At 45.7% G+C, this 14,921-nt stretch overlaps 1 protein-coding gene across 1 annotated transcript in view; it reads right to left on the reverse strand.

Annotated features, from left to right (window-relative positions):
• The window catches only part of GPHN (gephyrin), a 562,913-nt gene that overhangs the window by 209,632 nt on the left and 338,360 nt on the right, over positions 1–14,921 (reverse strand). Inside the window, 1 exon segment of the mRNA XM_030559799.1 lies at positions 621–893. Within this exon segment, the coding sequence (XP_030415659.1) occupies positions 621–893 (273 nt within the window).

Here is a 14,921-nt window from a genome sequence, read left to right on the forward strand (position 1 = left end):
GTAAGTCATTTTTCTTTTATACTCCAAAATTTCTAATCCTAGTCTTGGTAACATTTGCGTAATCAAACTGGCTAAAATAATGAAATCTAAATAGTAATGAGACCTATTTGTCACAGCAGAATTCCACATCACTATGTCCCCATAACATGGATGTATATGGGGGGAATACAAGAAGTCTGGGTAGAATATTAGCTATTCTACAACCTCCTTGTCATATTTTTTTCCATTTTAGTTTAGTCAAAATCAATATTGTCCTTTTTAACAGAACTTTGTGATAGCAGGAAATGAAGTACCACCTACTGGAGATAATACAGTCAGGCAGGGAAGGTGTTTTAAGTAAAAAAAAATAAAAATTCTAGACTTCAGAAAATGATATTGTAAAGTCCACAAAAGCATTAAGATAATAGCAGGGTATGTGTGGTACCTTACAAAGTTTGTGATAACTACCAAAACAGGACTCGCATATTGTTGTGGAGCTGAATGGTACTGATTTTTAGACTAAAATTCACCAGTTTGTAAAAACCAAAACCCAAACATGTTCCTAAAATGCAATTGGATGTTGGTGGAAAGTACCTGAGATAGAAACCTAAGTGCCCCTTATGCATATGGCTTAGACTCACCTTAGCTGCAATGGCTGCAGCAGTTATATGTGAAGAGGAACTGTCCTCCGTTGAGGCAACTCCACTATCCTTCTTCTCTTCCTCCTCTTCCTCGCACTGTACACCTTTGTCTTCTGTCTGTTTGTGTGGGCTGGTGGTTGGAGGAGGAGAAAGAGGAGGTGGCGGTGAAGGTAGGTCTTCAAGTTCGTCGTGTACCTCCTTTACTTTTACAATGGCATCCCGCAAAAGGTCAATGGCATGAGGTAGGGCTGGCAGTATAAACTGAAAACATTCCTATGTACAAGAAGAGAAATTACAATGAAGAGTTACCTACAGACGAAAATAGGGATTTGACTTCTCTTTCAGTAAGTAGTTGGGATTTAGATCAGATTTTGCATCCGATCAAAATTTAACACCCAGTTTCTGATGGGAGAAGAATCAAGTGAAAATCTAATAGATTAATCAAAGATGAAGTGGGCACTATACAGTATTATTGATCATAGGATCATACAGAAGAACACTTTGTTGTGCAACAGTTAAAACTGCTATAATTAACCAACCAATATTACAAACAAATAAATCTAGGACATCAACAGTTAAGTGCCATTGTACACACCATCCAGTAACCAATCCACAACAGTTTATAGAAGGAACAATCATCAGCCAAACCACAGAACACATATCACAAATATCATGTTTTAACAGAGATTAAAAACATAAACAATGTTTATTGTACCCCATAGTGACTTCTAGACTCAAACTGTCCCCATTTTGTTCCTTTCATACCTAGAGAAAGATTCTTTAAATCCTTATTCACACCATTAGGGGTTTCTATAATCATGCTTTCACATTACTTTTTATTCTTGGACTTTTCCTATGGGTTGGTAGAATGACAGACTATCATTAATGTCATCATAATTTTTTTCTATAACTCAGGATAATTTTACAGTGACCATATAAAATCTTTCCTCTAAACCTCCCATTGTCCTATGTTTTTCTAAAAGATTGTAAGAAGTTTCCATCCGATGATTGGAGACAGTGAAAAACTGCAGAAACCCTGTAACTGTACTCCTTGTACATATAATAGCAGTCATAAGCATGATGCATTGCAACAACACATATACAAACAATACCTATGTATTTAGGAATATTTTAATAAAATTAAAACTATCTAGTTGTCTCAGATCCACAGGACTGGTGCTTTGGCCCAAGCTTTCGAACAGTCTCGAGGAGGAACCCTTTCAGCATTCCAGGCCCTCACTTGTCCTCCAGGCTCAGTCACATGGCTTCACTGCCTCCTTAGACTGGACCTCCTGGGCTTCAGCACTCCTGCTTTACACCGTAAGCTCTGTTCAGCAAGTCCACCTGAGATAGACTCCTGGTAGAAACTTGTACGCTCTTTGGGGATTAATGCACCTCAACAAGCATTTGCAGTGACACTCAAAGAGCTTTGTCAAAACAGTATAGTTTCTTAGTCAACTGGAACATAGCATAGCAAGTCTTTAGGTTAGCACAGAGAACTGAAGGTTAAAGCATAGACCATTCTGGTTAGCCCAGCAAAGCTGTATTGAACCCCATTATGCAAGCTGTGCATGTGTCTGCGGCCTGGTCTACACTAAGTTATGCAACCTCAGCTACATGAACAACGTAGCTGAAGTCGATGTACTTAGATCTACTTACCGTGCAGTAAGTCGATGGCTGACACTGTCCCATCGACTCTGTCTGTGCCTCTTGCCCAAGTGGACTACTGGAGTAGACAGGAGAATGCTTGGCGGTCTATTTATCGCGTCTAGACTAGATACGATAAATCGACCCCTACTGGATCAATCGCTGCCTGTTGATGTAGACAAACCCTGAGGCTTGGTCTACACTACTTACTTACTTCAGTATAACTACATTGCTCAAGAGTGTGAAAAATCCACATTCCTGAGTGATGTGGTAATACTGACCTTAACTGCCCTTGTAGACAATGCTATGTCAGCAGAAGAGCTTCTCCTGCTGACACAGCTACTGTATCTCACGGCGGTGGAGTTATTAAGCTGATGGGAGAGCTCTCTCCTGTCAGCTTAGAGCATCTTCACCAGATGCACTACAGTGGCACAGCTGCACCAATGCAGCTGTGCTGATACAAATCTGTAGTATAGACCTGCGCTTAGTCTGACCTCCTTGGTCATACTCCAGGTGAGAGCCCTGACTCTTTCCAGCGGCTAACTCTTATCGCCTGCCTCACACCTCCTAACCCTTTGTTTTCAAGCTGGGGAATGTTGCTCAACTTCCCTGCTGAGAAATGGGGAAATCTATATTCCTCTGGATCACTGGTTGCTAGGTGTTAATGTTCTGATATTGTCTTCTCAAATGTTCCATTGATATGTGGACTAAGGGCCAGACAGCTAGATGACATCCATACCCATGTCTCTTAGGCTCTGTCTACACTACAAAATTAAATCGACTTAAGTTACATTTATGTACAGCCACTACAGTAATTAAACTGCTGCTGCATGTCCACACTCCTTGTGGCGCTGGTGTGCATCCACAGTAGAAGCACTTGCATTGATGCAGAGAGCAATGCATCGTGGGTAGTTTCCCACTGTGCACCTTGCCACCATCTAGCACGGGGTGGTTTATAAATGGTTTCCAATGCCTCATGGGTGCAAACGAGTTGCATACTCAGCATCCAACGTTCCATGGTGATGAGGAACCACAAAGGGCTGAAGTATGAGAGTCAGTCTGAAAACAAAAGGGGAACAAGATCTGGTATGGGAACTGATATAACACTCTTGGGTGCCCCTTCAAAAGTTCTGCTTGGGGCCTCCCAGGTATCTGTGTGGACCTAGTAGTGGGGATGATGAAGAAGAGGGCGGCTGCCTGTGCTTACAACTCCAGCTTTGTTTCTTAAACAGGTCTTGGCGCAGTGGTGGAGCTGAGAAGTAGACCTGTTATTGAGGTCTGAAGTACTTCCTCAAAGGTACCAGGGCATAGTGGCCCAGGGACTTGAGAGTGGCCCTAGAATCCTTCAGGCCATGGAATTTTGTGTCCATCTGTTCTGAGAAGAGAGATGTTCCCTCAAATGGAAGGTTCTGAATGGACTGCTGAACCTCTGGTGGTAGGCCCGAAGATTGGAGCCAAGAGCACCTTCGCATGATTACTGCCAATGTCATGATTCTAGCAGCTATGTCAGCTGCATCCAGGGCAGACTGGAATGAGGCCCTGGCTATAGTCAGGATTCCTATCTGAACTTCTGGGAGCAGCGAGTCCTTGGATATAGACACAAGGTCTCAGATGTTATAGTCATACTGCTCATGCGAGGCCTGCTATTTGGAGATGTGGAGCTGTAATCCACCAGTAGAATAAATTTTTCTGCCAAATAGGTCCAGCTTCTTTGAGTCCATCACCTTCGGGGTCACACTCTGCAGCTCTTGCCTGTCTCTTTTGTGTGTTTCTGCGACCACAAGGAACCCAGGAGGGGGATGGGAATAAAAGTATTCATACCATTTGTTGAGGACAAAGTACTTTTTCTCTGCTCTTTTTGAAGTAGTGCGGGGCAGGGAGGACAGAATTTGCCATAGGGATCTAACTGGACCTATAATAGCCTGGTTGAGGGGTAGGGCCACCTTTGAGAGGGCTGCTCTGGCCAAGATGTCAATCAGGCTGTGGGAGGATTTTTTAAGCACTTCCACTTCCAGCTGTAGGTTAGACGCGATCCTCTTCATTAGCTCCTCATGAGCTTCAAAGTCATCCTGAGGCGCAGAGCCACTCAACTCCAGCACAGCTTTTTCTAGGAAGGAGGAGGAAGCCGGAACCAGCAGGGGAGCTTCCTCCTTTTCTTCTGCCCCAACCATAACACGTAGCCCCAAATCCTGAGTATCAGTACCATGTTTGACACTGGAGTCGGGTGCCAGATAGTTCAGTGGAGGGGCCCTTCTCTTGGACCCCACTGAGTATGAACAGCTGGAAGATGTCCCAGTACTGGGGGAAAACCCCATGGATTCCAAAAAGGCCATTGGACCTGCACAGGCCACTGCCCACCGGACCAAGCACCTGGAGGGGCACCTCCACCGGGATCCAATGAACATAGGCCAGGTACTAGTATTGGCCCCTTGGCTGGGTGCATAGCTCCACCCCTAACTCCGATGACGTCGGCTTGCAGGGATCATGGGTGGAGGTACCCCTTGCTTTCACCGACCGATGCCGAAGGTCTGGGGAACGGTGCCAGAGCAGGGAAGCCTTTGCTGACATCAGCAGAGTTTGTTTCCTTCTGGTCAGTACCAGAGGATCCCGTGCCAGATAGGAGCTTGGGGCACCATGCCCCTTTCTGCTTGATATCCTCGCCAGTACCGGATCTTGCTCCGCAGGGGTCAGCGGTACCAAGACTGCCATCAGGTTCCTGGCTGCAGCGAATGCCTCTGGGGCGGACAGCACCATGAAGCCGCTTGTGCTACGATATCCCCCCAGTGTCAAGTGGTTGGTCCTGCACCAGACTCAACAGCACCTGTGAGCATGGAAGAGTTGAGGTTGCTGCTTGCAGGGTGGAGGCAGAGGAGTGGCTTTATGCAAGTCACACACCGCTGCACGCCCTGTGTTTGACCTTTCTCAGATCTGTGGAACATCCCCTCTTGGACTGCAGCTTTTTGTGTTTCTTCCTCAGCACTAATAAAGGGGAACAGTGCTCAGAGACGTACCGCCAGAAGAGCACTCCGCACTCATGGCGAGGTATTTGGTGCCAAGTCTGACCAGCTTGGCTCCAATGCCAATGTGAGTGCGGCTTCCATCAGGACGGACCTTGGTCTAGCTTCCCTGTCCTTTTTCATACGAGGCTTGAACTGGCGGTAGACCTGGCAATGCTCTCGTACGTGAGCTTCTACTAGACACTTCAGACAGCTGGAATGTGGGTCGCTCACCGGCATTGGCTTGCCACAGGAGGTACAGGGTTTGAAGCAGCATATAGGGGAACCCGAGGCACATGTGGGATTCATAAAAATATTACAGAAAATTCCCACTTTGTCACACTAGTACTTTTTGTAATTTGAAAAGAATGGGTTGGTGTGGGTATGTATTTGATTGGCAGTGTGATGGGGTGGCCACAGAGGAGAGCAGCCATGTGGTAGGATGGCCATAGGAGCAGGGCAGGGAGGGGAGAAGACAACACTGCATTTGTTATATTTGGTGCTCGTTTTCCAAGTTTTCTTTGTAAACAGAAATGCAAAAGCAAATCTTTTTAAAATGAAATCTCCAAATCTGAAGCATCCATTCAACAACAAATAGTTGCCAGGAAAAATGGTTAAAATAAATATTGCCAGGAAATAAAAAATGATCACATTAACAAAATAAAAAGTAGCCTATCCTTTTACATGATGCTAGACTCTGCACAAGAATCAATTTGCCAGAAAGATTTAAAAAGTCACAAATGGTGCATCTGAATTATAATTCAAGCTAATTAACAGGTTTACTTCTAAATTCTTTGAAAATTAATTCTGTACTCAATATAAGTGCTTTAACTTAGGTTAGAGCACAGATACGCTACATTAAACATATATACTAAAAAAATCTTTAAACTCTTGCTACTGTTTCTCCAAAAGTACTATTTTTTGAAAAACAGCCTTGGAAATACCAAAGCACACAACTCTCTTTCTTTAAATAAACTCTAAACCTCAAAAAGTGAAACAGGATATAAGTGGTGGACAAGGACAAGAAGTTGTAAGCTGGCCAAAATGAAAAGCAGTGAATCTTTGAGGAAGTACACAAAGAATTATTAACACATTAGAAAAGTAAACAGGCTGTTTTGGGGAAAACAAAGCAAGCAAACAACCAAACAAAACCCAGCTTGGTTTAAGTATTGACAAATAGGTTCCAAAAGAGAGTTCTAAATCCCACGCTATTTGTAGTATTCAGAACTTTTACTGGCAAACATTAAAAACACTAGGGGGCAGAATCTCTGCTAGTGTAAATTGTCATAGACCCAATGACATCAGTGGGCTTATGACAATTTACACTGAGTGTGTACCTCAGGGTGATCTGTCCTTCTGTAGCTGATACAGTGGTTTAAATTAAGAAGTAAGTTGAAATTAGGTTTTGGGCCTAAGTTAGCCTAAGTGTAGAGGAGTATGGGAAATTGAATTTGCTAGTGTGAGAAAGTTAAAGATAAGTTGGACACAGAATATAATAGGAAAGTAAGAGTTAGCAAGGACATGTCCCAGGGTTATTTTGCTCATTACGTTTAGGCTATAACTAAGCAAGGTTTTAATTAGTGTTTTTGAGAATTGTGAATGTTTATTAAAATGCTATTTATACTGATAGTATGGGAAGGACTTTGGTGCAGATGTTAATTGAAATAATGTGTAATGTAAAGAGCCAATAAGAAGGTGGTCGAAGTACAATTATAGGAAAGATCAGTTTAATGTTAATTAATATTATAATAGCTTATAAAAGGAATAGTTTTGCTAAATTGTCAGTGAGCTCCAATTAATATAAAAAAGTTACCATTAGGTTCTAAGATTATAAGTATTCGGTGTCAGTGGACTGATCATCCAACAATACAATATTTAATCTTTGGGCGCACATGTAATTGTTGTACAGTGTACGTAGCAATTGTATGACTGTTTAATTAATCATTTTTTTTTAACAGTTTGGTTGTATCATTCAAAGTGTCACTGCACGATCCTCTACTAAATACATTTTCTGCAACCAGCCTAGTGGTTCGAACCTGAAAACTAAGGGCTTGGCTACACTGGAGAGTTGCAGTGCTGGTGGTGGGTTTACAGCGCTGCAAATTAAGCTCCCTGGCTGCAGCGCTGGCTGTACACCTGGTCTGCTTGGGGTATAACGATTCCAGCGCTGGTGATGCAGCGCTGCTCATCAAGTGTGGCCAGCAAAAGCGCTGTTATTGGCCTCCAGGGTATTAGGAGGTATCCCAGAATACCTTTTCAGCCACTCTGCTCATCGTTTCGCACTCCACTGCCTTGGGCTCAGGTGACCCGCCATTTAAATGCCCTGGGAATTTTAAAAATCCCCTTCCTGTTTGCTCAGCCAGGTGTGGAGTGTAATTAGTCAATCATCAGTGACCATGCCTCCACAGGCCAAACAAGCCCCAACATGGAGCACTGGCGAGCTGCTGGACCTCATCAGTGTTTTTGGTGAGGAAGCTGTGCAGTCACAGCTGCGCTCCAGCTGTAGGAATTATGATACCTATGGGCAGATATCAAGGGCCATGCTGAAAAGGGGCCATGAACGGGACGCAGTGCAGTGCAGGGTTAAAGTAAAGGAGCTGCAGAGTGCCTATTGCAAAGCCCGTGAGGGAAACCGCCGCTCAGGTGCTGCCCCCACGACCTGCTGTTTTTACAAGGAGCTGGATGCGATACTTGGGGGTAACCCCACCGCCAATCCGAGGACCACGATGGACAGTTCAGAGCAGGGAGAGGGGGGGGAGGGGGAGCGGGTAGAGGAAACTGAGAGTGAGGGTACTGGGGTGGTGGGAGACACCCCAGAGTCCCAGAAGGCATGCAGCCAGGAGTTCTTCTCAAGCCAGGTGGAAGCTAGCCAGTCACAGCAGCTGGAACTTGTTGGTGAAGAAGAAGCAGAGGAGCGGGTTCCCGGTAAGCAGCTTTTATTTTAAGGATGGAAATGTTTTGGGAGAGGAGCGGGGAGTTATGGCTGCATGCATGCATGCCTAGATGTGGAATAGCCCATTGATGTGGTCTATCACGTCTCGGTAATCGGCCTCTGTAATCTCTTCAAAAGTTTCAGCCAGAGCATGGGCAATGCGCTTGCTCAAGTTTATAGGGAGAGCCACTGTGGTCCTTGTCCCAGTCAGGCTAACGCGTCTGCGCCACTGTGCCGTGAGGGGTGGGGTGGACCATTGCTGCACACAGGCAAGCTGCATAGGGGCCAGGGTGGAATCCACATTGCTGGAGAAGACCCTCCCGCTCTTCCCAGGTAACCCGCAGCAGCAAGATATCTGGCAGGATAAAATCCTGTGGAAAAGGTAGGGATAGTGTTCAGTGCAGGTCCCCCCCCACGCCCCCCGCAGCTCTCTGATTTCCCCAACACACAGAAACCCCAGTGCAGCCCTGACCCAAGCAGTTGCCCTTCCCAGGTGAGCCGCGGCAGCGAGATGACTTCCAGGAGTAACGCCTGTGGCAAAGATAGGGGTAGCATTCAGTGCAGTTTCCCCCCAGCTGCTCTCTGCTTTCCCCAAAGCACAGAAACCCCAGTGCAGCCCTGACCCAAGCAGTTGCCCTTCCCAGGTGAGCTGTGGCAGCGAGATGGCTTCATTAATCACTCATTCCCCATTACTCACCATGTCTTCGCTGCTGTGGCCTCTCTGTGCTATGTTTGCTATGTGTAAAGGATGCTACAAATGAGACTAAAAACTCCTTAACTGTGATTATAAACAATGCAGCCTCTGTAATAAATGTTTCTATTTCTGTTTATTTTCTAAGTGTCCTTGAATAGTACCAGTAATCCACCATGCCTGCTGAAAAGCTACAGAACCTCAGGAGGAAACCAAGAAAAAGCAAAGAAGATTTGGTGAAAGCAGTTATGAATCAGTCTGCCAGAGAGAGTAAGAGGCTGCAGCACTGGAGAGAAAAAATTCAGCAGTGGAGGGAAACAGAAAGCAGGAGAAAGGAATTGGCTAAGAAGAAAAGCACAAAGCAGCTGATAAGCCTCCTGGCGCGCCAAACAGAGTGTATGCAGTCACTCATAGCCATGCAGGCAGAGCACTACTGTGCTGCCCCTCCCCCATCCCAAAGCTCTCTCCCTAGTGCCCCAATGTCAGCTCAAAACCCCCTTCTCCAGCATCCAGGTTCTTACCACCACCAGCTGCCCTCAACACCTGTACGTTCACCTACCAGCCCTGAGAACTACGACCCTTACTCTCTGCACTCAACCCCCATCACCATGCAGCATTTTCATCCTGAAGTGCAGCAAGCATTGCACAGCACTCCAGGCAGGACATATTCAAACCTCTGACTGTACAGTTCACCACCTTACCCCCCTGTCCTTTTACTTACTGTCTTTTCAATAAATGATTTCTTGGCTTTTAAAACAGTTTTTATTATTGCAGAAAGTGAAAGATACTGTACCCCAAGGAAAAAATAGGCACTGCAAATCATTGTAACCACTGCACTTCACTCCCGTGCAAGGCACCAAACATTACTGTTGGCCTTCAGCCTCAAATTGCTCCCTAAAGGCATCCCTAATCCTTGCAGCCCTGTGCTGGGCCTCTCTAGTAGCCCTGCTCTCTGGCTGTGCAAATTCAGCATCCAGGCGCTGAGCCTCGGAGGTCCATTCCTCACTGAATGTTTCATCCTTCCCTTCACAAATACTATGGAGGGTACAGCACACGATATAACCGCAGGGATGCTGCTTTCCCCCAAGTCTAGCTTCCCATAAAGACATCTCCAGTGTCCCTTTAAACGGCCGAAAGCACACTCCACAGTCATTGGGCACCGGCTCAGCCTGAAGCTGAACTGGTCCTTGCTCCTGTCAAGCTTCCCTGTATACGGTTTCATGAGCCAAGGCATTAAGGGGTAAGCGGGGTCTCCAAGGATCACAATGGGCATTTCGACGTCCCCTTCTGTGATCTTGTGGTCTGGGAAAAAAGTCCCAGCCTACAGCTTCCTGAATAGGCCACTGTTCTGAAAGATGCGTGCATCATGCACCTTTCCAGGCCAGCCTGTGTAAATGTCAATGAAACGCCCCCAGTGATCCACAAGTGCCTGGAGAAACATAGAGAAATACTCCTTCCGATTAATGTACTCGGATGCCATGTGGGGTGGTGCCAGAATAGGAATATGCGTCCCATCTATCGCCCCTCCACAGTTAAGGAAACCCATTTGTGCAAAGCCATCCAGAATGTCCTGCACGTTCCCCAGAGTCACGATTCTTCTTAGCAGGATGCGGTTAATGGCCCTGCAAACTTGCATCAACACTATTCCAACTTTCCCACTCCAAACTGGTTCGCGACCGACTGGTAGCTGTCTGGAGTTGCCAGCTTCCAGATGCAATAGCCACCCGGTTCTCCACTGACAGGGCAGCTCTCAATCTCATGTCCTTGCGCCGCAGGGTGGGGGCGAGCTCAGCACACAATCCCATAAAAGTGGCTTTTCTCATCCTAAAGTTCTGCAGCCACTGCTCGTCATCCCAGACTTGCAGGACGATGTGATCCCACCACTCAGTGCTTGTTTCCCGAGCCCAAAGGCAGCGTTCCACGGTGCTGAGCATGTCCGTTACTGCCACAAGCAATTTATTGTCATACGCGTCAGGCGAATTGATATCATTGTCGGGCTCCTCACTGTCACTTTGGAGCTGAAGGAATAGCTCAACTGCCAAACGTGATGTGCTGGCGACATTCATCAGCAAAGTCCTCAGCAGCTCGGGCTCCATTTCCCACAGAAATCGCACTGCAGACTCACAATGGCGCCAAACTGCTGGGATGTGAAGCGATGCACCGCGGGGCATTGGGACAGGAAGCAGAATGACCTGCACCCTTCCGTCCCCTTCCCACAACCTACGGCGCCAAAATGGGACGAGGTGCTCTGTGGGATAGCTGCCCATAATGCACTACTCCCAACAGCACTGCAGATGCTGCAAATGTGGCCACACTGCCACGCTGGTAGCTGTCAGAGTGGCCACAGAGCAGCGCTGTCCCTGCACAGCTGTACGAAGACAGCTGTAACTCCCAGTGCTGCACATCTCCAAGTGTAGCCATACCCTTTGATGGATTTTACTGCACTCTTATCTTTAAGAACTTAACGCTAACTGAGAATATTTCAACATAAAGGTTATAAAATATTATATCTCTTTCTTTTGTTGGGGCCATATTAAATAAAGGAATGGGGCAGGCAAAAAGTAGGAGAAATCTCCCACAAATCTTAATTGTGAGGCACACTGTAAAAAAGTTTTCTGAACAGCACATCCCAGCACCACTTATATCTTTCCTTTTGCTCCCAGATCTTTTACATCATCACTGCAGAGAAGAATGTGCTCGGTTTTGGCATTCAGTCAAACACACTGTGTGCTCTCTAAAGCCAAGTGGAATATTCAGTGTGCCTACCATTACTTAGGCCTGGTCTACACTACGCGTTTAAACCGAATTTAGCAGCATTAAACCAATTTAACCCTGCATCCGTCCACACAACAAGGCCCTTTATATCGATATAAAGGGCTCTTTAAACTGATTTCTGTACTCCTCCCTGACGAGAGGAGTAGCGCTGAAATCGGTATTGCCATGTCGGATTAGGGTTAGTGTGGCCGCAAATCGACGGTATAGGCCTCTGGGCGGTATCCCACAGTGCACTATTGTGACCGCTCTGGAAAGGAATCTGAACACGGATGCACTGGTCAGGTAGACAGGAAAAGCCCTGTGAACTTTTGAATTTCATTTCCTGTTTGCCCAGCGTGGAGCTCTGATCAGCATGGGTGGCGATGCAGTCCCAAATCCAAAAAGAGCTCCAGCATGGAGCGTATGGGAGATACTGGATCTGATGGCTGTATGAGGAGACAAATCTGTTCTATCACAGCTCCATTACAGAAGAAGAAATGACAAAGCATTTGAAAAAAATCTCCAGGTTATGATAGACAGAGACCACAGCACAGTGCTGTGTGACAAGCGTAATGGAAAGCCAAAGAATCAAATGGACGCTCATGGAGGGAGGGAGGGGATACTGAGGACTCCAGCTATGCCACAGTCCCCACAGTCTCCGAAAAGCATTTGCATTCTTGGCTGAGGTCCCAATGCCTGAAGGGTCAAAAACATTTTCCCGGGTGTTTCAGGGTATATGTCGTCAATTTACAACCTTCCCCCCACCCCGAAAGAAAAGGGAAAAAAAACCGTTTCTCATCTTTTTTCACTGTCACCCTATGTCTACTGCACGCTGCTGGTAGACGGGGTGCTGCAGCGCTGAACACCAGCATCCCCTTCTTGGTGGCAGACGGTACAATATGACTGCTATCCATCATCATCATCAGCGTGTGAGTGCTTCTGGCTGGCCTTGGTGAGGTCGGCCGGGAGCGCCTGGGTAAAAATGGGAATGACTCCCGGTCATTCCCAGCAGATGGTACAGAACGACTGGTAACCGTCTTCATCAGAGCAACTGAAGGCTGAGCTCCATCAGCCCCCCCTCATGTCTAACAAAAAGATTCTGTACTGCCTGGACTATCATAGCAGCGGGAGGCTGGGCTCCTCTCCCCCGCCACCCTTTAATGTCCCGCCTGGACTATCATAGCAGCTGGAGGCTTCCTCCTCCTCATTTTATCTCACTAAAAACTCCGTGTTTCTTATTCCTGCATTCTTTATTACTTCATCACACAAATGGAGGGACACTGCCACGGTAACCCAGGAGAGTTGGGGGAGGAGGGAAGCAACGGGTGGGGTTGTTGCAGGGGCACCCCCCTAGAATGGCATGCAAGTCATCATTTCTGCGGGATCTCTGGGGCTCTGACACGGAGCGGCTGTACTCTCTGGTTCTCTAGTACACTTGCCCCATATTCTAGGCAGGACTGACTCGATTTTTAGACAAAACATAAAGAAGGGAATGACACGGGGAGTCGTTCCCATTTTTGTCCATGCACCCCTGGCCAACCTCAGCGAGGCCAGCCAGAAGCACCCATGATAGCAGCAGATGGTACAGAACGACTGATAACCGTCATCTCTTCGCCAATTTACAATGGCATGGCAGACGGTGCAATAGGGATGGTAACCATCTTTGCTACCTTGCAAAGGCAAATGAATGCTGCTGTGTAGCACTGCAGTACCGCGTCTGTCAGCAGCATCCAGTACACATATGGTGACAGTGACAAAAGGCAAAACGGGCTCCATGGTTGCCATGCTATGGCGTCTGCTAGGGCAATCCAGGGAAAAAGGGCGTGAAATGATTGTCTGCCGTTGCTTTCACAGAGGAAGGATTGAGTGACGACATTTACCCAGAATCACCCGTGACACTGTTTTTGCATTGCGATCTCAACCCAGAATTCCAATGGGCGGGGGAGACTGCGGGAACTATGGGATAGCTACGGGATAGCTACCACAGTGCAATGCTCCAGAAATCGACAGTAGCCTCGGTACATGGACGGACACCGCTGAATTAATGTGCTTAGTGTGGCCGCGTGTTCTTGACTTTATACAATCTGTATTACACAACCGGTTTATGTAAAATCGGAATAATCCCGTAGTATAGACATACCCTTAGAGTGTTCACAACCACAGCACAGAAATACTGGGTAAAGCCCAGCTTCTTGTGGGTACAAGTGATTGTTTCTTCCCCCACTATATTGCTCAGGCAAACATATGGTTGCCAATGTTGGTTGGACATATTCCTGGGGGTTTCATCACATGACATAATCTTTAATTTCTGGAAACTCCAGAACAATCCTGGAGGTTTGGCAACCCCGGTACAATAGAGTTTACCAAACAAATTGTTCCTCTTAAAAGATGACTAAAGCCATTTTATTGCACTAACAGTTTAATCTCTTTTAAAAAATACCTTTTGAAACATCACACTTCTTTTCATTTATCTACCAAAAAGTAACAATCAGTATAGTCGGAAAAGTGAATATAAAATACCATGGGAGGTCTGCTATTTATTTTCTCTTCATGATTTATTCTCCTTCCATGATAAATATGCAGAGTTTAAAAGTAAAAAAATAATTTTGTCTAATTGTCAGGGATATGAAATAAACAACAGGATCTAAAAATCCAGCTGGGTACTTTTTCTGTCTCATATCATTACCAGTAATAAAGATTCTGCATTTGGAATTTAGTTGCTCATTCTGTTGACAGTGAGACTTAAATTTACAGCTCTTTATATTGGTGTCCTGGTCAGAGCTAAGTACATTGTCAGTGCTTAAATAATTTATTAACTAAACCCAAGGTTAATTTATTAAAATAGACTCCAGGGTCTTCTCCTGTAGCTGTGCAACAAAGCTAAGAGGAATAAACACTTCCTTGCACAAGAAGTTGGCAGCTGTGAATCATAAAATATGAAGGAAACATATACAGAATAAGAATGAATGATTTTTACACATTTACTTTTTTGACCATGATGGCATTTTAACTTCTCCCTTTATTAGGGAAATTGCAGTCTTGAATGTTTTCCAGCTCTGAATGTTAACAACCACACACCCTCTTTTTACCTTCCAGTGATATTTGGTAAGGTTATTTTAATAAAATTAAAAGGGAAGTAACAGTTCATAAGACAAAGTAAATCCTCATTTGATATCTCTGTAACAGACTCATTCAATTCGGCTCTTCAGGTTCCTACATTCCAGAAGTATACCCTCTCTATCACGGGTCTTAATAATCTTTGCTGAAATCTAAGAGATCTT

The sequence above is a fragment of the Gopherus evgoodei genome, chromosome 4 (genome assembly GCF_007399415.2).
Source record: "Gopherus evgoodei ecotype Sinaloan lineage chromosome 4, rGopEvg1_v1.p, whole genome shotgun sequence".
In the NCBI taxonomy this organism is placed as follows: Eukaryota; Metazoa; Chordata; order Testudines; family Testudinidae; genus Gopherus; species Gopherus evgoodei.